The 25,260-nt window shown below is 54.0% G+C and overlaps 4 protein-coding genes across 4 annotated transcripts; 1 reads left to right on the top strand and 3 right to left on the bottom strand.

The window, feature by feature from the left end:
- Nucleotides 1-2,515: 2,515 nt before the first annotated feature.
- TRIREDRAFT_65114 (uncharacterized protein) lies at nucleotides 2,516-4,174 on the top strand (the record flags this gene model as incomplete). The annotated part of the gene is made up of 1 exon (XM_006967078.1): nucleotides 2,516-4,174. The coding sequence occupies one exon, from the start codon at nucleotides 2,516-2,518 to the stop codon at nucleotides 4,172-4,174; it is 1,659 nt and encodes a 552-aa protein (XP_006967140.1).
- Nucleotides 4,175-4,363: 189 nt separating this feature from the next.
- TRIREDRAFT_109410 (uncharacterized protein) lies at nucleotides 4,364-5,816 on the bottom strand (the record flags this gene model as incomplete). Its single annotated transcript, XM_006966984.1, has 4 exons — nucleotides 4,364-4,942; nucleotides 5,045-5,299; nucleotides 5,407-5,674; nucleotides 5,737-5,816. The coding sequence occupies 4 exons, from the start codon at nucleotides 5,814-5,816 to the stop codon at nucleotides 4,364-4,366; spliced, it is 1,182 nt and encodes a 393-aa protein (XP_006967046.1).
- A 1,014-nt stretch (nucleotides 5,817-6,830) lies between these two features.
- TRIREDRAFT_79843 (uncharacterized protein) lies at nucleotides 6,831-9,191 on the bottom strand (the record flags this gene model as incomplete). The annotated part of the gene is made up of 5 exons (XM_006966983.1): nucleotides 6,831-7,274; nucleotides 7,420-7,948; nucleotides 8,001-8,252; nucleotides 8,306-8,905; nucleotides 8,998-9,191. 5 exons carry the CDS (start codon nucleotides 9,189-9,191, stop codon nucleotides 6,942-6,944), a joined length of 1,908 nt encoding a protein of 635 aa, XP_006967045.1. The 3' UTR covers nucleotides 6,831-6,941.
- A 5,190-nt stretch (nucleotides 9,192-14,381) lies between these two features.
- Nucleotides 14,382-17,484, bottom strand: TRIREDRAFT_50071 (uncharacterized protein). Its single transcript, XM_006966982.1, has 2 exons — nucleotides 16,937-17,484; nucleotides 14,382-16,876 (listed from the first exon to the last, which is right to left on the bottom strand). Exons 1-2 carry the CDS (start codon nucleotides 17,099-17,101, stop codon nucleotides 14,750-14,752), a joined length of 2,292 nt encoding a protein of 763 aa, XP_006967044.1. The 5' UTR covers nucleotides 17,102-17,484; the 3' UTR covers nucleotides 14,382-14,749.
- Nucleotides 17,485-25,260: the final 7,776 nt, after the last annotated feature.

The following is a 25,260-nucleotide window of genomic DNA, read 5'->3' as shown; positions in this document are numbered from 1 at the left end:
TCAGCCGTGATTGACAATGCATATTGAAGTATCTGCCTAGCAGGTGCGGGATTGAGTGCCCGATTTGTGAGGCTTCATGTTTGTCTCGCTTTTTACGCAGTTGAGCAACCTCTTGAGCTCAACCTGGACTGTAACATGGCATATCGTGAGTCCGACGCCAATCAGACTGATGGTCGATAGTATCGTAGAGAACCATTGCAAGATCCAGCCAAGAGAAGAAGAGGAATAGGAGGCGAAAAAGGGACAAGAAGCGAGCAATGTGAATCACGTCTTTTAACCACTAGATATCTACCTTCAATACCACTGGCATCTCGGACCGCCAGATTCCATTTGCAATCTCCATCACATGTCACATGTCACAGCCTTACTCAGTGTATTACAGTACAAGCCCCATTCTCCATAAAGAATCATCAAGAAACCCAGTCACTGTGTCAATCCGTATCCATGGTCAGCGTATGTACTCGCACAGCAGCAGCACATGTGGATATGAGGCCCCAACCAACATCAACCACCCCCAAACAGGCAAATGGTGTCTGTTTGACACGGCAAAGGCGACCCCAGCAAAACACCTCCACTGGGACCAAGTTTCCATTTTCCTTCACAGGGCTTTTTTTGATTGAATTCTACTTGATTCGCTGCTCTTCGCTCCTCTTATCTGCGAATACGACTTTGTTTGACAGACACGACACATCCTTCATACAGCTATATCGCAAAGTCTTGTCTGTGCTCCGCTCTCGGAATAAAGTCCATTAAGTCCATTAATCATCAATGTTGAGGTAATCATCACCGGAGTACAGAGTGGTATTAGAGACCGCATTCGTAAGAAGCACGGAGCAAAAGGGGGGTGATCTACGCTAAACGACGCCTTTGCCCTGGATCCGATGCCGTACGGATATCCATGAGAGTACTCCTGTAGACCTCACCAAGACGAGCAAAAAACCAGTCAGACATCATTACTAGTTAGCCTACAAGCAGCCTCCCCACAGCGAGCCAAATAATCAATAATCTATTAAATCCTTAGAAGAAGAAAAGAAAAAGCCTGTAGGAGGAACAGAGACGAATTGAGAGAAAACAAAGAGAGAGGGAGGGAGAATACATGAGTAACGAGGAGGACTATCCTCCATCTCCCGCATATACGTACAACCCCCATAGACTAACTTACTATGACTTCGGCCTTTCGGCACTTTGAAGCTAGTATCACCATCAAGGCTGTCAACCAAAAAGAAGGGAATACGCATCTTCTAACGCCGTCCGACAGGAAGCCGAGTCGGGCTTCAGGCCGAAGCGGGTGGAGCCAAAGCGCCGAAGCTTGGCTCTCGACAAAATCCGAAAAAGAAAAACGGCGATAAGGGGAAAAAAAAAAATGAATGAAATGTGACAAGACATGATGGCACAAGGCAAAAAATGTCGTCAAGCACGTGGTGGAACAACATGGTATTCAGAGCATTTCTGGATAGAACAACGACTTGGGCGTAAAGAGCAAATGTCTCGATGCCTTTACCATTCGCTTTAAGCATAGTATCTGGATGATAGAGCCTCATGAGGCCATTGGCGAAAATTCTCCCCATATTCAATTCACGCTTCATACACTGCAAGACAACTCCCAAGCTCGCAGAGATTCCCCCCTTTTTCACACTCCATTCTCAGCCTTCAAAAGCTTCTCCAAGACGTACCGCTCACGGCAACTATCTGCTGCACACACCCACCTACTTCCCCATCAGTCCTAGCCCTCTGATCCTCGCAAAAAGATTCTCATCCAAGCCCCTGCGGACTCCTCCAGCCCGGCATCTCTCACCCTTGCATTGTAATTGGTCGAAAGAGCTCCAGAACGCTTCCTGGCTTCTGGTGGAGCTCGGTATCGTGAAAGCCGGGACTCGTGGTTTAAGCATATCTAGATCCGTAGGGACTCGCTCCGTATTATTCATGCCGCCCTACACACCACCGTACTACCTGCTACTGATACTACTAGTACTACTGCTCAGTTCTCATGAATTTTTGTAGACCAGCCGTTATGGACCCTTATGGAGTCATATCTGCCTAGCCGAACGTCAATCGGGAAAGCTAGTAGATGCTTGTCGTAGGGCCGCCGCCCATGGTTGGCATCTCGTCTCGGGGCTGACAAATTCCACGACCTTTGAGATCCGAAGATTGTCTCTCTGACTAGATTTATCATGCGTAATTCCTATGGAGTGGGTTGTTCAAAAGGAGGTCTGTATCCTCTAGTTTAAGTTTGCTTATAATCCTGTACTTGTTCCTGGTGATCGACTTACACCTGCTTACAAGGAGCATCGCCCGGACTACTAGACGGCTTCGACTTATATCTGCTTGTATATCGCCATCATCTATATATACAAGTAGACTCATAGACAGCATTGAAAGAGCTTTAATTCCAGACATCCAATTTCGAGTCAATCCAACAACCAAACGCCGAATCAATATCAATATCAACATCATCGAGACCGCCAGCCCCTATCCAACAATGACCATCTCAACACCAGACTCCCCCTACCCACCAATGGACCCCGAGAAAGAAGCCCTCCCCTCCTCCTCCTCCTCCGACGAAGAAAGCCCCCAGTCCTCAACACCGCCCGACCAACTCGAAGACCCAGCAGCCTCCCGCAACGTCCGCGGCCTCCGCTGGCTGCTCGTCTGCACCGCCCTCTACATCGGCACCTTCATCTACGGCCTCGACACGACCATTGCCGCCGACGTGCAGGGCGCCGTGGTGGAGGCGTTTGGCCACGTCGAGCAGCTGGCCTGGATCGGCGCGGGCTTCCCGCTCGGCTCCGTCTCCGTCATCCTGCTCTACGGCGTGCTCTACGCCAGCTTCAACATGAAATGGGTCTTTGCCGCCTCCATGGTGCTCTTCGAGGTCGGCTCCGCCCTGTGCGGTGCAGCGCCCACCATGACGGCCCTCATCGTCGGCCGCGTCATCGCCGGCTCCGGCGGCAGCGGCGTCTTCATGGGCTGCCTCAACTACTTCGCCGCCCTGACGACCCCCCGCGAGCGCGGCATCTACATCACCGGCACGGGCTTCTGCTGGGGCATCGGCGCCGTCCTGGGCCCCGTCGTCGGCGGCTCCTTTGTCCAGTCGAGCGCGACCTGGCGCTGGGCCTTTTACATCAACCTCATTGTCGGCGGCGCCTTTGCCCCCGTCTACCTCTTCGGCCTGCCCTCGGTCCACCCGGTGACGGGCGGCGTCTCCGTCCTCGAGCGCGTGAAAAAGATTGACTTCCTCGGCCTGCTGCTCGGCGTCGGCACCTGGGTCTCCTTCTGCATGGCCTTTACCATGGCCGGCGGCCAGTGGTCGTGGCACGACGGCCGCACCATCGGCACCATCGTCGCCTTTGTCGTCATCGTCGCCTGCTTCGCCCTCCAGCAGACGTTCTGCCTCTTCACATCCCCCGAGAACCGCTCGTTCCCCGTGCACCTGCTGCGCTCCCGCTCGCAGATCCTGCTCTACGTCGCCACCTCGTCCAACATCACGGCCCTCTTCGTCGTCGTCTACTTCATCCCCATCTACTTCCAGTTCGTCCACGGCGACTCCGCCATCGAGGCCGCCGTCCGCCTGCTGCCCTTTGTCGTCCTCACCGTCAGCTTCAACCTCGCCGCCGGCCACCTGCTGTCCCGCGTGCGCTACTACATGCCCATCTTCGCCGTCGCCGGCTTCTTCATCACCCTCGGCAGCGCCCTGCTCACCGCCTATCTCGACCCGGACACCCCCACCGCCTACATCTACGGCTTCACCGTCCTCACTGCCGTCGGCACGGGGCTCACCCTGCAGATTGGATACGCAGTCGCCACGCTCAAGGTCCCCGCTGCGCAGATGGGCGACGCCCTGGCCTTGCAAAACGTCTCCCAAATTGGCGGCACCGTCATCGCCCTCGTAATCGCCGGCCAGGTCTTTCAGTCCGAGGCCACAAAGAACTTGACTGCTGCGCTGGCACAGACGGACTTTACCGCTGCTGATATCCAGAGCGCCATTGCTGGTGCGCAGAGCCGCATCTTTGAGGAGATTACGGGGGATTTGAGAGCCTCGGCCGTCCTGGCCATCACAAAGGCCATGCAAAAGGCGTTTATCCTTGTTTGTGTCGGGGGTGGTGTGCACACTGTTTCGGCACTGCTGATGAAGCGTGAGAAGCTGTTTGGCGAGGTTGTCATTGTCGCTGCATAAGGGGAGCAGTACCTAGAGAGAAGGAAGATCTTGTGCTTTAGTTCGGATAGATGTGTCGTGAATAGACTGGAAAATAGCATTGCATACTCTTTATAAAAGTTCCCCCCTGAACACACAAAAAATAACAGACACCCTCGATTGCACGCGCAAAAGAAAAAAAGTCTCCAAAACTTCTTCGGAGAATCTCTCCTACGTAAAACATGGCGGCACTCGGTGGCGACTGATAATCATCCCATACAGCGTAAACGGATCAACCGCCGCCTCCCTCAGATCCTGCTGCGTCCACGCATCCGGAATCATCCGATTCACCAACGCCATCGGCCCCAGCGGCCTCTTCTCCAACGACTTACCAAGAACCCTCAGCATATCCCTGCGATGCTCCTCGGAGCGCGCCTCAAGCGCAACGACAAACAGGGGCCACGGCCGCTCGCAGTACTCGAGCCGGTTGAGCGTCTCGTAGGCCTGGTCGACGACTTGTAGCACGCTCTTTGCGTTGTCGGGCTCGCCCTTTGCCATGCGGAGGAGGTAGATGATGGCGGCGAGGCGGTAGAGTTCGGCGACGGTGGTTTCCTGGTTTGAGTCGGGGGTGTTGAGGGGGGATATTGAGGATTGGCGCTGCTGGAGGGATTTAAGACGGATTTCTAGGGACCGGATTTGCTTGAGGTGCGATTCGGATTGGAGATTGGGGTCGTCGGGCTCGTAGACGGCGTCAATGGTTTGGCAGAGGAGGTCGAGAAGCTCTAGAGAGCAGCCCAGGATGGGGACAATCTGGGGGCCTATATGTTAGTAGAGCAACTCATATCCTACCGCATTGAGACAGAAAGAAGGAAAGGAAAGGAGAGATGGAAGAGCTAAGGGGACAAAACGCACAACTTGTCTCTCAGGCGAAAACACCGCCTTGGAAAGCACCTTTCTCTGCGACGCCAACAAGATCTGATCCGTATTCTTCTCCCGCCAGTGCCGAATACTAAACTTGTACATGACATCGTGGTAAAAGATCCAGTCAATAATGAGCGCCTCGTCCCCGAAGAACGTGTCGTCAGTCTTGGTCACGAGATTGACAATGCGTTTTGTGCCGCAGAAGAAGATGGACCAGCTGAGTTCCGACGTGTCAAAGTTGAGCGTCTTTTCACACACACTCACACACACCAAAGAGTCAGTTTCGCAAAATCAACTATGAGGATTATACAAGATGAGTGGTAAAAATCTGAGGTTTGTTATGTTAGACACACCTCGTATATGTTGAGCAGCATGCTCGCCGCCATCAACTGCATGCACTCCGACGGCGCCACCGTCTCAATCGCCGTCTGCAGCGCCCGAATCGCCCTCGTCTGATGCATCACGGCCGTCTGATCCATGGCCAGGTGCTGGTACGACAGCGCGCTGATGGCGTATCGCGATGCCAGCGACGGCAGGGTCTCGTCCTGGAAGGACATTCTGACCAGCAGCCCGTAGAGATCGTCGCCGCTCTGGCTCGACGACACCAGCCGGGCCACCGGACTCCATGCTGGCAGCCCAATTTACCATGTGTCAGCACCCCAATTGCTTCTATAGGTACTCACCTCCCGTTCATCTGGGGGGAGAGAAAGCAGAAGCAAGCAGCCTTACCATGTGAAGCGAGAAACGGATCCAGCCGCGCCATGTTGAACTGCGGCTGTCGCGTCAACCACACCTCGCCAAACGTCGTGGCATCATATCGACTCAGCGCTGCTCAAGTCGTCAGCCTCAAGCATATCCTAACCCCTCCAATTCACACCAAACACACACACACAACATCTCGTACCCTGCTCCTGCGACGATGCCCTCACATCATCGCTCGTCGCATTGATGAAACCGCCCTCGCTGGTCCGGATGGGAATGATATAGTGCTCCTGGCGCGACGACGCAGACCGTCTCTGGTCGTCCTTGCGCGGCCACGACAGCTTCAGCCCGTAGCCCAGGCACCGGCGGCCCTTTTTCACGCAGTTCCCGCAATGCGGCAACGTCTTGTCGCAGGCAGTCTTTTGCTCTGCGAAAATCCCGAGCCAGAAGTGGTCAGTCAAAGTTTGATTGTGACGCACAGTCTATACAATGGCCAAGCCGAAAAGTTGGGAGAGGCGACGACGGGTCTGCTTACGGCGACAGTTCCAACAGCGTTTCTGTGTCTGGCCCTGGTCTTGGCTCATGGCAGATGGCAAGAAATGACCGGGTTGGTGAGAGTGTTTCGGCCGGTGATGGTTTTTTGTGAAAGCGGTATCAATGGCGATGAGATTTGAGTGAGACAGAGTTGTAAAGACGACAGTCGAAGTTGGAACGCTACGTGAAGGCGATGCCTGGCTTTAGACGGATGGGAAGTGCAGCACAGCTGATGATAGTGAGAGATGCTGGATGAGCCCGGGATATGTCAGCATATCCAAATCCCAATGGACTCGGCCTCGAAACTGGGATAAGCTGAGCAGGCGTTAATAAGCAGCGTTGTCGTCGACGGTCTGGCAGACGCTGGACGCCCATTTGACGCCTCGAAGCTCGTACTTCCTGGCTGCGGCTTTGGGGCTTTTGGCCGTTGATCCGGCCTGTCCCCCTTTAGCTGCCGGTTCAGAGCGTGAGCCGCGCCAACGAACAACCGGGAATAATCCCGAGTCAAGACCAGTAGTCACATACAGAAAAGGCAGAACATAAAGTGGCTGCTTCTTAGGTAGTTTCTACAACCGCTATGGAGTCAGATGAATCTCGGTGTATGCAATGCTCCAATATACATACGTATGAATAGTACACGTCCAAGTCGCCCTCAGTGAAACTCGGCCTCCACCCGTCCGTACCGCACCCCGTCCACCTTGAGCTCAAAGCCCAGCCCTGCGCTGTCCACAATCATCTCGAGCGTAAAGTCGAGGTTGTCGAATTCCACCCCTCGCGTCGTCGTCAGCCTGGTAAACAGGCTCCTCGGCACGGCGTTGAGGTCCGTCGTCAGCGTGCACACGTTAATCAGGTCCCTCGTGTATGCCGCGGGGGGCTCGTCGGCGTCGCAGGCAATCAGGTCGTCGGTCACGATGAGCGACTGACCGGGCCGGAAGTTGCGTGTGTAGTGGAAGGCGATGGGCGATAGGGGAGAAAGCGACTCGCCCTGTGAATGTCAGTATCAATCTGGTGATGAATAGAGGCAACCGAAGAACACAATGAACCGCGGTGCAGTGAGGGGAAGAATCAAAAGACAGAGGCATCAAAGAGACCATCAAAGGTACCATCAAAAAACAAAGCAAAGCACCCACCTTGGCAATGTGCCATTGCATCCGATCAGACACCATCCATCGCTCCCACAGCGGCGACCAGTACCGCTCGCTCACCGAGTGCTTCTCCTCGTCGTACACCGTCGCAAACGACGTGCCGTAGTGCATCCTCGACTTGCGCGAGATGACCATGTTGCCCTCCAGGCCCCGGAGCACCGCGCCGCGCACCACCGCCGTCCACGCGTACACTGGCTGCATCACCTCGATCGACCCGACGTCCTGCGACGCGGTCGCGGTGGCGTGCGTCGGCCGCTCGCTGTACGGGGGCGGCGCCGCGCTCGAAAAGTGCGCCTTGAGCCTCCGGTACAGGTAGTCGCTCTGCCCGAAGCCGCCCACCAGCACGATACCCGACACGATGCCGCCCTTGGCTCGGAGGCCCTGCACCTGGCCCTGCACCAGATCGCACACTTCCTTGACCACCGGCTCAAAAATTTCCTTGATCTGCTCCGCACTCATCACCATGAAGCCAGAATCGAGGCCAGCCTCTTCGTCATCCGGGAGACCGGGGAAGCTGCAGTTGTCAGTGTGAGAGATTCACCTGCGTTGAGAAAGCAAGCACTTACGGGACGTTGATTTCCTGGTGCTCATCCTCGTTAAAGTTGCGCTTAACAAACTCTTCAAAGTACCGCAGGCCCATCTGCCACGTCTTGCCCTTCTTCGACTTCATCTCGTCGAACCGTGCCTGGCCCAGCCTGGTGCGGACATGCTCCTCGAACCTGTAGTTGAGAAAGGCGCTTCCGCAGAGCCCGCCGGTTCCTACGGCAGACTCTTCGACCCGCAGCGGTTTGAGGGATATGATTTTATAGGCAATCAGACTGTAGATGACTCGTTAGCTATGCCTGATACACATCGTTGGACATCAACTCACTCGACAGTTCCACCACCCGCGTCGCACACGATGAAATTATCACCAATGTTCAGGTGGTTCGGCTGGATCGCCTTGAGCGTATACACGGCCGCTGCCTCGGGCTCACTGATCATCTGAATCTCGGAGCGGCTGCCCATGCCCGCCCGCTCAGCTGCCTGCAGCGTCGTGTTCTTGGCCGCATCGCTCCAAACGGCGGGACAGGTCAGGACGAACTCGACCTTTGTCGACGCCATGAATGACTCTCCGTAGCGCCGCGTCAGGGTGTCCATGGTGTGCCGGTAGATCTGGGTAAGGTAGTCGCTGACGGCATCCATGACGTTCTTGTTGAACTTTTTCAGCTGTGCCGCCGTGTCGAGCGGACTGACGTAAAAGGGCAGCTTCTGGGAGCGGTCGAGGAACAGCTTGATGCATCGCAGTCTTGACTCGTCTGGCTTGAACTGGAACCCCCATTTCACCGTCGGCTCAGTCCCGGGTGCGGCGTCGGGCGGGAAGCTGTATGCAATCTCTGTCGGGACCTTGTCCGAGGTGATGCCGTTGCCGCCCGGCCACGTCTTGATGATTTCAACATCGTCTGGTGTTGATGTGTATACAGCAGCGACGCTGTGTGGTGTGGTGTCAGCATGAGCTCTGGTGCTTGACAAGAGCCAGCTTGTTCATCCAGACAGATCATCTCAAAGGTCATCATCACTCACCCTGAGAATGTTGTGCCAAAATCCACGCCCACAATCAACCGATCGCTCATCGGCGGCTGCTCCCTGACCGGCTCTCTGACCGGTCCATTGATGGCCTCTGTCGAGCTCGGCGGCGTGTAGCTCGTGAAGTAACTCCTGCTTTCCTGATTGCGACGGCTGGTGCTCGTACGCACCGGCAGACTGAGGTTCTGCATCTCTCGAATTCCGACTGAGAGTGCCGCCTATCACGTACAATCTCAGTGTACGGCCAGGGTGTATCGTTGTAGTCGTATGCGCCCTGTTCAGATATGGTAGTTTGGTGAAAGTTTAGCTCCTGATGAGCACACCACCGCTCATCTGAGATGCCCGACCTGCTGAGCCCCTCTTCGCCCGACTCTCCTCCCACCGCTGCAAAAGATGGTAGACGCGAGCGATGATTATCTCAAATGACGGATGAAGCCTTGGTTCAGTGCGGTCGCTGGCTGGCTGAAAGGCTGGGTGATGAAGATGCCGAAGAAGATGGCTTCAGATGCCGATGAACTTGTCACTGCTCCAACACAGGCGTAGGGATCGTGATCGTCGCAGCGCTCGCCGTCCAAGGATAGTCGATGCCCCGATATATAGCAAGAGATCCAGAAATGACGCCGTCAAGCCCGCGCTCCTCAGCAGATATAGTAGATGTCCATGCCCATGTATGAAAAACTCCAGTCCCCGTTGAAGCCAAGGCAAGCAGATATTCCCGCCGGAAAAGAAGCCCCCCGGTCCCCCCAAGGCAGAGACCAATAAGGCTTGACCAAGTAAGTAGAAAGAAAGAAGCAAAATCCGGCCCCTTTGTCTGTATAATTCTGTTGCCTGATGGTCCCTTTTTCCCGTCGCTTATCGTGATCCAAGTATCATGTCAAGGCTGCCTTCAGCTGAAGTTGCCGGTTTCACACGCAAGTCCGGTATCGAATCGAATCGCCCCTTGTTCCTTCTTTCTTTCCCTCTTGCCTCTCCGTTCCTCCGCCTGGACGAATTTAGCGCCACCACGTGACCTCAAATCTGCTTACTTCAGCACCCGTTCCCCGTCTTGTCCGTCTTCCCCAGAGCCTCAATTGCCCCTGTTTTTTTTCCTCCTTATCATCTGGTGCAACACTGAGGTACACTGTGTCTGTACCGATACGCAGCATTTGCGGAGTGCATGCCGTCCCTGCAGGTACCTGTACCTTACTGACAGAAATCATCACCATCTTCATCAACAGAGGCATTAACAGAAACCCTCCTCCAACCCCTTGCACTTCCGATCAAGAAATCGAGAGGCAACGTGGCACAGCAGCATCAGACAAGGGCTGCAAGGCTGCCAGATTTCGACGTGGACCCTTCGGAAGTTGCATGCACTGCCCAAACTCCGTCAAATCTCAGCCCCCCCCCCTTCATCGTGTAAGTACTACTAAATATATACTCGTAAGCCAGGCAACAATAAACACACACACGGACTCTGCAGCGTCCAGACGCAAAATTGCTGCCTTCTCTGACCGAGGAACCGAAAGAAGCTGGAATTGATTCCATTTCGCATACATAGAATTAGACTGCTTTAACAGGTGGAATTATACGTCACACGGTAAAAGATGCGTCCAACTCCGGCACTGACACCGTGACCCCAGCCGCACCCCCTTGTCCTCAATACGCCTAAATACGCATCACCGCCCCCCTCCCTTCTCACACCGTAACGAAAGCTTTGTGGCATATACAAGTAGGGGCCTCAGTGCACGTTGTAAAAGCACCTGAACATAGCTAACCTGCCACTGGGTAGGTACTGATTCAACCATTGACCAGCAAGTACCTCCCTCTACAAAGCACTGCACCCAACCACGTGTGAAGGCCGCGTTTGACTTGTGATCGCATTGCTGCTCCTTGTGGCATCCAACTGTTCAACTCGACTGATATTGCGGCATATGGGGATAACATACCATAAACAGCCGTGCGGGTTTGGTCAGAATGATGGGTTATAGATCCCACTGGACGAACAGCATCAGCAATCGAGTCCTTACACTCCAACCGTCCAAACAAAACAGCCGACCAAATGCTACGGACAACTCTCTAGGAATAAGTCCCTAATTAGATAAGATGAAATTGAGCCATCGTCACATATGTATGCTGCGTGGACGCCGTATGGGTCAGCGTAGCGATACCGTCCTCACTGTGAGAATGCTAGAGAGCAACCAGAATCGTGCCAAAGCCCCGAGTCACTGTTGGTGTATCCTCATGAGTTGCCTATGAAATATGCCCTCTGATGACTTGACAGGTGCGGCTCGAAAATAACCTATTGACTCAACGTTGCACAGGGCGACTTCATCCTTTGACTGCTCGTACCAGCCGTCTATTATAGAGATCTCACCCGCCTTCATCATCGTCTCAATGGTTTGAAAAAGTCAATACTTCTCCGTTTACTATCCCATCTTCTCGACCATTGTCCATCTCGTAACCTCGCAATTATTAACAGCGCCTTCCTTCAGCTGCTGGGAAGCACCCGCCTGCCTCAGACCTATTCAGGTTCATCATCATTTGCAGTAAAGATAGACCCCCATGCCGATTTCGAGGATCCTCAACGACAAGGCTCCTGGGCTACGACTTTCTCCGAATCTCATGACGAGGATGTGCATCCTCATATCTTTGGAGCGAAGGTTTTACCCCCTCAGCCAATTGTCTGACCCCTCACTCAAGTTTCTGTTGAGAAGTGCCTTAAAAGCCATTCAGGTACTCCCATCATTGGCAGCAGCACTTCCCTCATCTTGAGGTGAGGACCCTCGGCGATGATGCTGGCATATTCGACAACGAAGATTCTCATCTGTCTGCAGAGAGACTTATAGCCCACTCAGCCTTTGGCTGACTCGTCAGAATCATCTCTGAAAAAGAGAAACATCCCTAGCCTCCGACCTTCCGGGCAATTTATCATCATTGGCAACGGGATATCCCGATTTCCTGAGGGGAACCCCCCCGGCCCTAAAGGAGGTGCATAAGACTTTTGATTTGGCTTTGGAGAAGCAGTCTTTTGGTATTCATAGGAGAAGAAAAAAAGAGACTCAGCCTAGAGTTGTAGACGATATGCCTTGTATACCCCATTTTAGGCTTTTGGGAGGGGATTGCAACGTTGATGCTCTTCTTTGTGTATCTAGGCGAGCCCGGTGGCTTGAGATTGGTGAGTCAACTTCCCAATAAAGCAGCGCGACTTCATCATTGTTATCAGAATGCGGCAAAGCATATAGCCCATATGTAGAATATCTTCTAAGGGAGATTTCACATGTCCTTCTGCCAGTTCTTCTTTAAAACAAAAGGCCTGGTGGCCAAGCTGTACCACTACACTGATGAGCAGTCAGTGGATTGGACCAAAGGGCACGTAAGGTGACCAACGAAGCCGAGACACTAAATAAAGCGCAAGTGAGACCTCTACCTCCGTCTTCAATCCCACCATGGCCACCTACAACCACATAGAATGTAATGAGACCTTGATACCGCATGTACACATAGCACATCACGATGTCGTCAGTGATATATTCGTTCATCCTCATCGCATCCAGCTCCGAGAAAGCTCCATATACTGAAACCCACATAGTGAAGCCTGGGATTCAGATTAGTGACGCTCTTCTGTGGTGTTTCAAGGTTTAGAGACGATGCATATAAAAAAGGGTTGACGGCTGCCCGAGTTCCGGAGCATAACGTTCTAAGAGACCATCCTTTGCTTTGCTTCAGAAAGGTAACGTACGCAGTGGCAACCGTCATCATCAAGCTACATCCACTTACACATCTAGAAACCTTTGCGACCCTCTTACCATAGCCTCAAAAGCAACATCTGTCAAGTCGCCGACTAAGCGATGCTCACCAGGCACTCGACAACTGAAGCTCATATTCCAAGCACAGGGACCCAGACTACCTACCTATGTGAAGCTCCTCGTAGAGTAAACGGCTCAACGTCTTCATCTTCGTTTTTTCCCTGCCTGGAAAAGGCTCCAAGTCAACATGTATCAAGGTGAAACCAGAAGCCTTGTGCACTAGACACCTGAAAATAGACAAATCGCACACACTCCAAACCCCCTCAGTCCATATATAGGTACTCTCACTCCACTCACAATGTTCCCTCCAGTCAGTGGGCACAAGGCTAGTCCCTTGATAAAGTATGGTACACCTACGGAGAAGAAAAAAAATGGAAGAGATATGATGTCCACATATAAATAGCAGTCCATCACCCTCTCCCCATCGCATCGTACCCAACAGCCGTCTTACTTCAGGCACCACTCAACTTCTTCCAAGAAAGATTAAACTCCCAAGTGAAACCGACCATGAACCATCCATCCACCCAAATCGCACCCCAACCAAAACCCGGCGGGCCCCCCATTCCAAGACAAAGCCATCCAAAGAAATAGGAAGGAATCAAAGACTTGGACAGGAACCAAAGACTTGGAAACACGCAACAGCACCGCCCCTCATCATCATCATCATCGTTGACACCTCCAACCATTAACGAACAATCGTCCCACTTGCCAACCCAGCCATAAACTACAGTATCAGACATGCACGATATGCGTGAACGGAGCCTCAACTCTGAGTTAGCTGTTAAACTGGCATCAAAAACGGAGCATCTATATCAGGTAAAGCTACTAGTAAGGTATCGAGTAATACCTACCTACCTACCTACCTACCTACATAGGTACATACCTTACATAGAATAAGGTAGATTAGGTAAGGTAAAGTATGGTCAGTCGGTAAGATAAAGGTCAAGTACTGTACAGGAGGCATCACCACTGCACCAAACCTCCAACTCTGCATGCATGAAGTCAATACATTACCAATGAATATAGTAATGCGTTTTCCTATATATCTTGTCAACTCCCTGGTTTCCGCTCAGTGAGGTGTGACTTAAAACGCGCAAGAGAGCAGCTTTTACATCTTCAAAACGCCACACTCCCTCCCCAACTCTCGCATCTACTTTGATGTAATACTCCATTCAATTCTTATTCTGCCTTCTTGGTATAATGGAAGAAAAAAAAAGAGGAAAAACACGTAACAAAAGAAAGAAAAAGAAAAGAGGAAAATAGAAAGAAAGGAAAAGAAATGATACACAAGGTACTATGTGAGGTATATGTGAGGTAAATCTGGCTTCAAGCAAGGCGAGAGCCAAGCTCGCCTGTCTTGTTTTTTCAGTCTATATAAAGGAGGGGGTATTTCGAGTCTTGCCATGACAGAAAAGTCTTGCTCAAAAAATGTCCAGATATGCCAATATCAAAAGCGGAAACACAAATCAGATCCAAAACAAACAAAGAAAGGTATATATAAAAGTCAATCAAGATAAATTTCAAGGCGTGGCCTCGAAAACCCTCCCCAAGGTTTGATGTACGGTACCTGGTATGTAGTAGAGAGTAGTGTGTGTGCAATGTGTGCGACGTGTGTGTGTGTCTGTGCCAACCGAAATAACGCGCAGAACAAACCAAAGACAGCGAGATTTTTATACCCCAAGCCGAAATTTCGAGAAAAAACTTGATATGATGGTCGACCCGTCGACTCAAGGCTCAATGAGCGAGGAAACACGTGCCGCAATCCAACACCAAAACACCATGTATCATGCAAGAAAAGAAAAGAAAAAATAGTACACGCCATATTAATAAAAACTTTTTTCCTCCGCCTCACCGCTGAACGACATGTCCGAGAGAAGTGGTAAAAAGGAGAAAAGGTTGACAAAGAGGAGGGGGAGAGGAAGGGTCCGGCCGAGAAAGATTAAGGTCGTTCTTCTCCCTCTCCTTTAGATACGGTTTCCGGCGGCCCAGATGCTGGCAGAGGCCGAGGCGCTCCATTCACCACCCTCGTATGGCGGGGTGGGCCACTTGTACTGGTTGGCCGTCTTCTTGCTGAGATCTAGGGGTTTCGGTGCCAGGGCCTCGGCGCCATCGGCATAGAGCAGCTGGTTGCTGTTGGCCGACGGTGACGGGCTGGGATACGGCTGCGACGTGGACAAGCCCAGGTTGCTCGCCGATTGTCGCAGCGACTTGGCGTTTCCCTCCAAGCGCTTCATCGCCCGCTGGGTAGAGGTCAAGACCTCGTCGAGGAGTTCGTCTTCTTCGGCGGGGGCCTCGTACTGCTGGACGCCTTGCGCCGCCTGGGCACGTCGGGTACGGCTCGAGACAGGGCCGTTTCGGGCAGCCCCAATCAGGTTGTCGACGGACCTAGGCTGCTGGTAGGGCAGCGAGTGGTGGCGCTTGAGCTTCCCGGCGGCCTGGTGCGATGGCGGTACGGGAACGCGGGGCTCGGCGCCTGAAACGTCGCTGAGAGTCTTGTCCAGAGACTCAAAGCCCTCGGCCTTTGGGACGGGGTTCACTTGCTGGTCGACAAGCATGGAGGAGCGATTGCTGTTCCAGGGCCCGCATCCGACCTGGGCCTCCATGTCGTCATACGCAGGGGAAACGGGGGTCTGGTGGCGCCCGGAGAAGCGCCTCGCCCGCTTGCGAAGGTGAGAGAAGAAGCTTTCCTTGTGCGCGCTAGGGGGAGACGCAAGGCCCGACTGGCCATTCAGCGCACGCTCGGCCTGGGCGCGGTGCATTTCGGTGTAGTTGTTGTTGCTCGAGTTGACAGAGAGTTGTCGACCGAGCTTCTTGTTCTTGTCCTGGCTGTCGGCGTTGCTGTTGGCACGCGCCGTCACTGCGTCCGAAAGAGGCGAAATGGGCTTGATGGAGGGCAGAATCGGCATCGGCGCCACTCCCGACAAGCCACTCGCCCACGTGCTCCGCTTGGCTTTGGCGGCTTGCTTGGCGGAAGAGACATCGAGCGTGCTGGACGTCTGGACGGGAGACTGCTGAGAGGGGGCCACGACGACGGTTTCGGGGATGTCGCTGCGGCCGATGAGGGACTTGCGGAACCATGACGGCTTGGAGACGGAGTTGGAAGGGGCCAGGCCCTCCTTGGAGGTGCGGCTGAGATCGGACTGCTTGCGTCCCAGGATCTTGGAGGCCGATGACTTGGGCCGTGACGGGTCCGTGGCGTCGGCAAAATACTCGTGGTTCAGGGACTGCGTCGACGTGGGACGGTTCTTGGGATCCCACATCAGGCACCAGGTGACAAAGTGGCTCAGGGCAGGCGGCCACTGGGGCGTCTGCAGGATGGTGTCCATGGCGTGGGGGGCCATCTTGGGAAAGGAGAAGCCCAGCTTCGAGGCCAGCCGGGTGCCCTCGCGCCACTCGCCGCCTCCAACGCGGGCGCCGGCCTTGTTGTACCAGTTTCCGGGGCTGCCCATGATCTCGCACACCCTCCAGACCTGGTCAACCTCGTTTCCGCCGGGAAAGAGGGGCTTGAGCGTGGCAATCTCAACGGCCATGGCGCCGACGGCCCAGATGTCGACGGGCGCCGAGTACTCGCCGGCGCGCAGCAGGACCTCGGGGGCGCGGTACCATCTGGTGGAGACGTAGGTGGTGTAGGGCAGCTTGGAGTGCGTCTCGCGGGCGAGGCCAAAGTCGGCCAGCTTGACGGTGTATGTGGGAGGGGTCGAGGGCGGTGTGACGAGGGCTGAGTATCGGCGGAAGGAGTTGGAGGTGTCCTGGTGGGCGGAGGTGGACACGAGGATGTTCTCGGGCTTGATGTCGCGGTGGAAGAAGTTGTGGGAGTGGATGTGCTCGAGGCCCTGCATGATCTGGAAGAGGATGCTCTTGACGCTGGCGTTGTCGAGATACTTGTGGTCTCTGGCCTTCATCAGCTGGTACAGGTTGCCCTCCATGTACTCCATGGCGATGTGCAGCTTCTTGGTGAAGGGGTCGAGGAAGATGTCGAGAGCGGGGACGAGATGGGGGTGCGGCGGGAGGGTGCGCAGGAAGACGACTTCGCGCAGCTCGAGGCACGGCGAGAGGGACTCGAACGTCTTCTTCATGGACTTGATGGCCACCTGGGGGGGGAGCGTCAGCAACGGGAATCCAGATGCACACCCAAGCTTCAGGTGTCTTACAAGAGTGCCTCGGCGGGCGACGGCGGCGCCTGCGGTTCGGGTGCGAGCCAGGACAACGCTGCCAAAGCTGCCGTCGCCAATCTCCTTGACCACCTCAAAGCGGTCCTCGAGCGCCATGGTGCCGTGAGGCTGTTGCCGCAGCGTCATTTCGACCGTGGCTGTCATGCTGCCGGCCGGTAGAGTTCACGACTAAGACGGATCGTGGCGGCGCTATCAATCAGGGCGCAACGCAGCTCGACAGGCGGACAGAAACGACCAGTCGAATCGTCTGAGTGGGAGAGTAGAGAGCAAAGCAAAATCAGCCGGCAAAAAGACAACACCTATTGGCCCGCAAGAGATGAGCTCTATCGCAGAGCTACGGATCGTTTATCGTGGCATTCAGGTCGGGTAAAGGAGGCAGAAGAGAGAAAAATCGCGGGCAGCTTGGTCGAGGCTTGTTGAGGTTGATGTTTGTGGACGGAGCGGGTCGCTGACAGAGATGCTTGAGGGGGAGAGGATTTCGAAATCGTGAACTTCCAAAAAAGAAAAAGCAAAAGTAAAAAAGAAAGATGGGGGAGAAAAAGCCGAAAGGAGGTCAGTGTAAGGAGTGACTGAAGTGAGGATTGATTTCAAAGTGGATAGGCTTGGAGGTTATGAAAAGGGGAGCTCTGCAGTGTCAACGGGCCAGGCAGGCCAGGGGGGGTGCTCAAGTGGTGCTGGGCCTGTTACGAGTACTTTCAGGCGCTCGAGGTACCGGCGAGGTACCAGACTGCCAACAGTGGCTAGACCCCGGACCGCTAAATTAGCAGCAGTTGGGCCTGGCTGGATTGGGGAGCCCGCTTCGGCTTGGCAATACGAAGGGACAAGATTGAGGTTGTGCTCGGGTTGATGATGAGCAGCAGGTGAGCGAGAGGGGCCGCCAAGAGGTGAGATGAGAGAGAGAGAGAGAAGAGCGGGGAGAGAGAAAGAGAGAGAGAGATGAAGAGGTGAGATGAGGTCAACGAGAGAGATGAGGCACAGATGAGGCACAGATGAGTGAGGGAGCGATCGGAGAGTGGGAGAGGGCGAGCCAAAGGATTGGTGAGCAAGGAGCAGCGAGAGCAAAAGAGGGTCAAGGCATCGCCAGGGTGTGAATTTCTCTTCCAATGTTCCTTTTTCCGGCTTCCGTCTTGTTTTTTTCCTTCTTTTCTTTTGGCTCCCTGCCTCTTGGTTCGCGGGGGGGACAAGAGACGAAATGCAACGGCCAGCGCTCGACAGGCGCTACATTGGCCGGTGGCCGCCAATCTGCGGGTACAGAGCACCAGACAGGCAGACTCTGCAGAGCCAGCATCAGCACCGGCAACAGCACCAGCACCAGCACCAGCAGCGCATTTCCAGGTGAGGGCCGGGGGGGGGGGGGGTTGAAGCGCGTGTCGCAGACGAGCCAAAGAACGAGCAGCGGCAGAAACAGGCCAGGCCAGGCTGGGCGAGGGTGCCGACAGGGGGGGCTGGAAAGATGGGCAGTGGCCAGTTGCAGCTCCAGAGGGCGAAAACGAGGGTGCAGGAGGACGGAGGAGCGAGCAGCATCGAGAGTCTGGTACCGAGTTCGAGGTACTACGAGTACATCTGTCGCTGTATTCCCGGCCCGTGCATTTCGTCTGTTTTATCGTGAATTTTTTTCAGTTCGGTCTCCTCCCTCTTACTAAGCGTTTTGTGCGTCCTCACAGCCTGGCGCAAGCACACCGGAAGACACACAATGTCCACGGTGAGAAGAGAGGTAAGGTAATATTGACTGATCCATGGATGCTTCCCCCCCACTAGATGTCCTGGTATGAGTATCACAACCTGCAGATATTACATGTACCTACACAAAATCCGCACAGCCGGCGAGAGGCGCCACGCTGCCTGCAGCCAGACAAGCGAGCGGTCCAGGCCAGCTCTGGCTACCTAGGTATGTACGAGTGCTGTAAGTACTATCATGGGGTGACCGCAGGGTCGCCGCCGGTGGTCGGTCATGCCATGGGCGCGACAGGGCAGGGATTCAGGCCTGGGCTCCGCCGCCGCCGTTCGCATAAATGGGCAGCTCTGTGGCTGCTGTGGTTGAGCGCTGCCGTGATTCGAGGGCGCCCAGCGGTGGTACGAAGCTCATGCAGGCCAGCAAGATGCACAAACGCTGACAGACCTGAAAGGTGGTAGGAAAAATGGCATCGTGACCCTTGGAGCTGGCTGCCAACCTCGCACTTTTGGGCGTCGACGGCGGGCGGCGCAAGTACCGGTACCGGTACAGGTACCTACGCGATCCCGCACAGCTCAGTGACCTTGACGTGCAGCTGCTCAACGGCGGTTGACCGCACTTTCTGTCGACGACGCTGCAGTAGCTTCATTGTTAGTCCTCTGTAGCTCTCTTTGCTACTCCACGCTGATACATATGTACAGGTCTGGTGCCTTTTCAAGCTCGTCAATCAAGCTCATCTGCGCATTGCTCGGTTCAATCATCTCCCAGCCTCCCGCCTCAGGATGCCAATGTGCAAGTTATGTGCAGCTACAGGTGCAGATACCTTGGTGCGATACTGAAGCCCGTGCCGCAGTGCTAACCAGCGCCACGCCGTCTCCCGCAGCCGCACGCCGGTAGCTGTACCAGCTCGACCGCGCACAATCAGCCTTAGAGTCCCGTATCTGTACTTGAGAACGTGGGCAGCACCTGACGGGAAGTAGCGCCACACTATTCCAAGAAAAAGAAAGCAAGAGCGAAAAGGGGACCTCCGGGCTCTGCAATTTATCAAGTGGGCCTGGAATCTATCGCAGAACTTCCTTTTGTCACGCTCAAATTGCCCAATTTGCGTGGCCGACAAGGATTCACGGGGAGCGCACAGAATCGAAAATTTCAAGAGGCCACTTGTGAGATGAATCTCTTTTCTCTTCTCTCATTGTTCTTCCAGTCATTCTATTCTGACAGGGATGGTCTGTTGAGCATCTCCGGGCCGGTGATCTAATACCTTGCTGCCGCGGCATGCTTGTTGACTACCTGCCTTATTATCGGGGTCATTGACGGCAAGCACATCACTGAGAGGACATTGTCCATAATGATATCTCGAGCCAGATAGGTATGGTATGTACGAGTAGATACTTCTACGTTGCCAGCCTGTGCTAATACCAGCAGGTACTCAGCGGCCTCAACTGTGTAGCAGCCAAAGTGCCAACACGTGCGAGTCACACGCACTGCTCGTACTCGCAGCGGCCGTGAACTGGACGAGTCGAAGCTACATCCGAACGGCCGCGCTGAGTACCTCCGTGATACGCCTTGACACGGTCAACATGTGCTTGCTCCTACACCCACACGAGAGGGTGCAGAAGAGGACCCGACTCGGCCAGGGCGCCCGTCCTGGTGCCAGCACAGCAAGAGTCGGACGCAGCCAGCGCTCCCGGGGCACACGCTGCCGCGCTCCTATTCGTCATAATTGTGCTCGCTGCCGGGGGTTGCTCTGGGATCCACGAGCCAGTGAAATGCCGGGACCCGCGGGCGCTCGCCATGTTCATCAAGTTGTTCATGGAGTCGTCGCTGGACATGTGCTGGTACTGGATACAGACAGCCGCGCAACAGATACTCTGCCGGCAGCTACCACTCGAACCGGATGCCAAGTCGTTATCATGGCGATACCGGTATTTTCCATCTTCAGGACACCGCAACCTCTTCACTTCAAGGCGTATCGACTTCATCTCTTCCCACCTGCTGCATAAGCGAAGGCACTCACACGCGACGCTGCTAAAACGCGAGAGGGGCCCCCGCCGTCACTAATCCTCAAAGAGCAGCAACTTCAAGCTCTCTAACCTCCTTCAGGCATAACCGATCGCATTAGAAGGTCCTGCCATGTTTCAATTTCGGCGCAAGTGCGAAAATACAGAGATACCTTACCTGCCATGACCCCGTACGAGGTATCTTGTCACCATCCCCGAGCTGTGCGGATTTCTTTCCAATATTCCGGCGTCAAGTCTCTCACCAAGGCAAGGCAAGTTCTGCTGTTTCGTTTTAGAGGCGATGCGGCTAGTAGTACTTCTGATGGCCGCTTGGGAGGGAGCGAGATTGGAGGTCATTTGGTCGGCCCCAACGAAGCTCCTTGTTGATTTCCAACGGCGCGGCTTCATCACGGCGTCGCCTTGCCTTGCTTTGCCATGCTGAGCTGTACTCTCTGTAGGTACATCTCGAGAGGCAATTCTGGTTGTCTGTTGAGCTCTGCGAAGCTTGAGCCAGCATAGCAGAGAGCCACTCGCGGCAAGATTGATCGAAACAACACTCAATCCAGCGGTGGTCCAAGCTTCGCCCAGCACCCAGAAACAAGGAAAATTCTCATCCATTATCTCTCAGCTACAGTGTTCCGCACTGATCCAACCAAAACAATCCACATACGGCAAGGATGCGCAGAAAGCAGTCAAGAGCAACAAGGTCTGACTGGGTGCAAGTGGGCGGTGTCTTCCAGCCCTCCGGGTCGTGACGGCTCGCTGCCGCGGCACGGAAGCATGCCTTTGACAGGCCATGCCATGTATTGATGATCGTGGGAGACCCTTTTTTTTTTCCAAGTCTCTTGCCTTTTCGCCTCCTCCTGTCGCTCGTCTGTGTCTGTGTGTCTCTAGGCATCCCCTTTTCGATTGCCTAGCAGCAACAAGCGTCGATTCCTAGGAGGACTCGATGAGAGTGAGAGGACAGGCACATTTACTTGGCATTGGGGGCCGAGAGGTATGTCTCTGCCCTCCCGTCAGCATCAACTGCAGCTTTGCGTGTGCCTTGCTTGTGTGTTTGCGAAGTACTGCTCGAGACTGTGTGCAGCCTCGCATGAAAGCCTGACCGGAGAGCCTGGAACCGGCCAGAACCATCTTGTCACACGTCTACAAGTGCACAATGCAAACAAAAGGGTGCCTGAGTGGCGGCTACCTTCAAACACCGAGACGCGTTTCACGTTACATCGACTACGAAGCCCGCGGGCGTCCAGTTTTGCCGCGCAGCCCCAAAACAAAAGCTATCGCGCCAGCCTACATGGTGACCTTATAAGGGGAGGGGGAGCCGTGTCTCACTCTGTGCCTTTCATGGGGCTGACGAGAGACATTAATGGGAAGCGTGTGCTTGGTAATTGGAAAATGACTTGGAGGTAGGTAAGGAATCAAGGTCCATTGCCGTGTCCGTGGGCACGATTCGGGGTTGCATTGTGTCGTCGTTTCGGCCAGGGCCGGACTGCCTGTTCGAGGAGAAGGTTCCGTTTGGTGAGCGGTATACATTGTATACGGTTCGTTTCCGGTGACGTCCCGTGTGATGTGAGGGAGAGGGAGAGAGAGCATCAGAGCTCGCCACCAGTGATGCACCTTGTTCGCAGCCCTCGCAGGCGGCACGTACGTAGTGATGGGATGGTGAAGTCGAGCACTCTGGGATCCAACCCCCCATTACCTGTGCCAGTAGTTCCGCATGGTCGGTATTGATGTTGCTGCTGCCGGGGTCTGGTCCTATTCTCCCACTCCCCTGCATCTGGGCTGCAGCGGCTGCGATTCCGATGTCTCTCTTTGCGCATCCACTAGTTCGTAGTGTTGGTTGACCGCGGGACGGGCAAACCCCCCCTGACAAGCCATGCCTTTACTTGTGTCGTATGTTAACACCCCTCGCGGCATAGGCAAATTCTGTTATAAGGAGGAAATAACAGAGAAGATGGTTGACATATGAGACAGAGAGAGAAAGAGAGAAGGATAGAGAAAGAGAGAGAGAAGAGCGGATCCATGCGGGAGGGTGGCCCGGGGAAGGGTGCCGCCCGCATGTCTGAGCTGCATGTCATCGGCCCGGGGGGAGAGAAAGCGTCCGGAACTTTGACAATGCGAATGCTGTCGTGACACAGAGCGCTTGGTGTGCTACATGGCTAATAAACGCTCTGAAGGAACAGCTCAAGTCCATGGGTGTGGCTCGTGGAGCTTGGAGCGAGTTATTACTTGTGTGGTATGTGCATTGTCATGTCGTATGACACACACACACACACCGTACCTGGAGAGCCTTCCGCTGTGGCGCTTGATGCCGCTGCTTCAGCTGTGAGGGAACAATGGAACTCCGTCAGCTTCGGTGCCTGAGATGGGTGGCGATGTATTATCGTGTGTTTCCTTTTTATTTTTATTTTTGTTCCTGTGTTGGTGGAGTGGAGATTTGGGTGTCTGAAGGCGGGAGAGAGAGGTGAGTAGGTAGATGAGTCCATAGGTAGCACCTATTCGGTTGGCAAGGCTGGAACTGGTTCATCCCCCCCTTTTTTTTCTTGACGTTCGCAATGGTAATATCGAAGGGCAGCCAATATTGGCGCTACTTTTAGGAGTTCATGTAAGGAAGGCATTGTATTTCAGCATGGAATGGTACCAGCTCTCTTGACAGCACGTCAAAGGGGGGGCCTGTGATCGAGTCAGTCAACGGCATTGCCCGTTTCACAGCCCAACGGGCGCTGCTCTGCGTTGATCTTCAAGGTCGCCCATTTGCCTCCCATAGCCAGTCGCCCAGATTTTTTCCTCGTCAGCATGAGAATCAAGTCGAAACACTGCCGGGAATGAAACACGCGATTGCAGTGTAGTAGGTATTACCGTCTCTTTTCTGGAAGTTGTGATGCCCCTTGTAGCTGAATACCCAGGTACATGGGCGCAGCCAAATCAACTTACTGCACATATGTGATCAGGTAGTCCAGCTTTGCCCCTGTCTAGTAATTGGCGTTGAGATGCCGCAAATCTGCTGAGTGTGGTCTGAGTGCTGGAAGTGTGCGAAACAAGAGTGGAATGTCTCGTTTCGCCTTGTCAGCTGTTAATAGGACGACAATTGGGATTGTTGATACTATTTGCAAGCGCTTCCACGAGCGTGACAGGTGGCCACTCATCTCGCCTGCGTTTAGATGATGATTCAACCCCCCCCCCCCCCCCCCCGGCCTGGGGAGCCCAGGGCATCTCTAATGATGGGATTCAATAGTAGTCGAGGTTGCGTTGGCACGGCGCACGTGTTTGTTCATCTCGGGATTCGGGTGATGGGTCGTTTAGGTGCAGCCTATTACTTGTTAAAATTAACGTGATCTCGAGTTGTAGATTTGGTGTGTTTTGTTCTCTGACTCTGTATACCGTATTCTTTGGTCTCTGTATCACGTGGAAGTGTTCATTGACCCTCGAAACTCGATGCAGGGTAGATGAACCACAACCGCAACTTTAGCTGTCGATAGACAATCTAATGCGAAACTGTCCGTCAATCTCATCATCTTTGCAGAAGTGAGCACACGACTTTCAGTAAAATTCAAGCCGAGTGAGATATATGGTGGGAAATGCAAAGTTAGTCCCAACTTTGCTTGTTGCAAGCATCCTAGGGATGCACAATCCCATGGCTTGGCTTCATATCAGCTAAAAGATGCAACCTCTGAACAAACATTAGGTATCGTGACATAGATGTTAAAATCGTCTTCAGTTAACTCAGGTTGGTATAGGCTATGGTGATTGTACAAGTAGCCAAGCATCGTCATACCCCCTCTTACCTTATCTGCAGCATGACCAAGATTACTTGCTCAGCATACAATTTGCCCAAAGTCATGTGCAACCCTCTTTGCATTCACTCGAGCGCACCTAGAACGACATCGCAACTCTCACGACTGCTCAAAGTGCATTCACTGGCGCTCTATTGACACTTCAGATGAAGCTGAAACACTGCTGAGCACGTCATGTGCGCATCTCCCATCTCTAGATACTGGCGCGAGGCCTCTTCCCTTCGGCCACCTGCAGCTGCAGAGGAGAACAATAGCAGCGCGGCTATTGAGCAGATACACTATTCAGCAGATACACTATTCAGCAGATATTGAGGCATCGATGCCATGTGTCGCTTGTCCATCTGGATGCCTGAATCTGACGCCTGAAGCGCCACGAGGCAACATAAACAGCAGCCTCGACCGGCTGTGCTCCTGCCGTGATTCAGGGCAGACCAGACAAGGCCCTGTTTCCTTCTCTTCTCTTCTCTTCTCTTCTTGCACTTCTTCTTCTCCTCCTTCGTCTGCCTCAGCCTCGCATATCTTCTTCTTCTCGTCGTTACAGCGAACATCGCACAACTCCTTGGTGTTGCTGGTCTCGATCGCGAGCAGCCGTCCTCCTCCAGCCATGGCCAGCAAGAAGGCAAACAGCAACTTCAATTTGTAAGAATCGTCGCCTTTACCATCGCTGTGTTTTGTTCTCGTGTTCGAGTCGCAAACAAGAGCTCTCTGCCTCATCCTCTTCCTATTCGTTCATCCATGTCAAAAGTGCAAGTGTTGACTGACTGCTTCAGGGCGACCAAGGCAACCATCCCGACAAGGTACGGCCAAGTACCTACTTCCGTGCTCACGAGGCCACAA

The sequence above is a fragment of the Trichoderma reesei genome, assembly GCF_000167675.1.
Source record: "Trichoderma reesei QM6a unplaced genomic scaffold TRIREscaffold_15, whole genome shotgun sequence".
Taxonomy (NCBI): domain Eukaryota; kingdom Fungi; phylum Ascomycota; class Sordariomycetes; order Hypocreales; family Hypocreaceae; genus Trichoderma; species Trichoderma reesei.
Note: the sequence above shows the minus strand (reverse complement) of the source record. Positions and strands in the feature narration are given on the sequence as shown.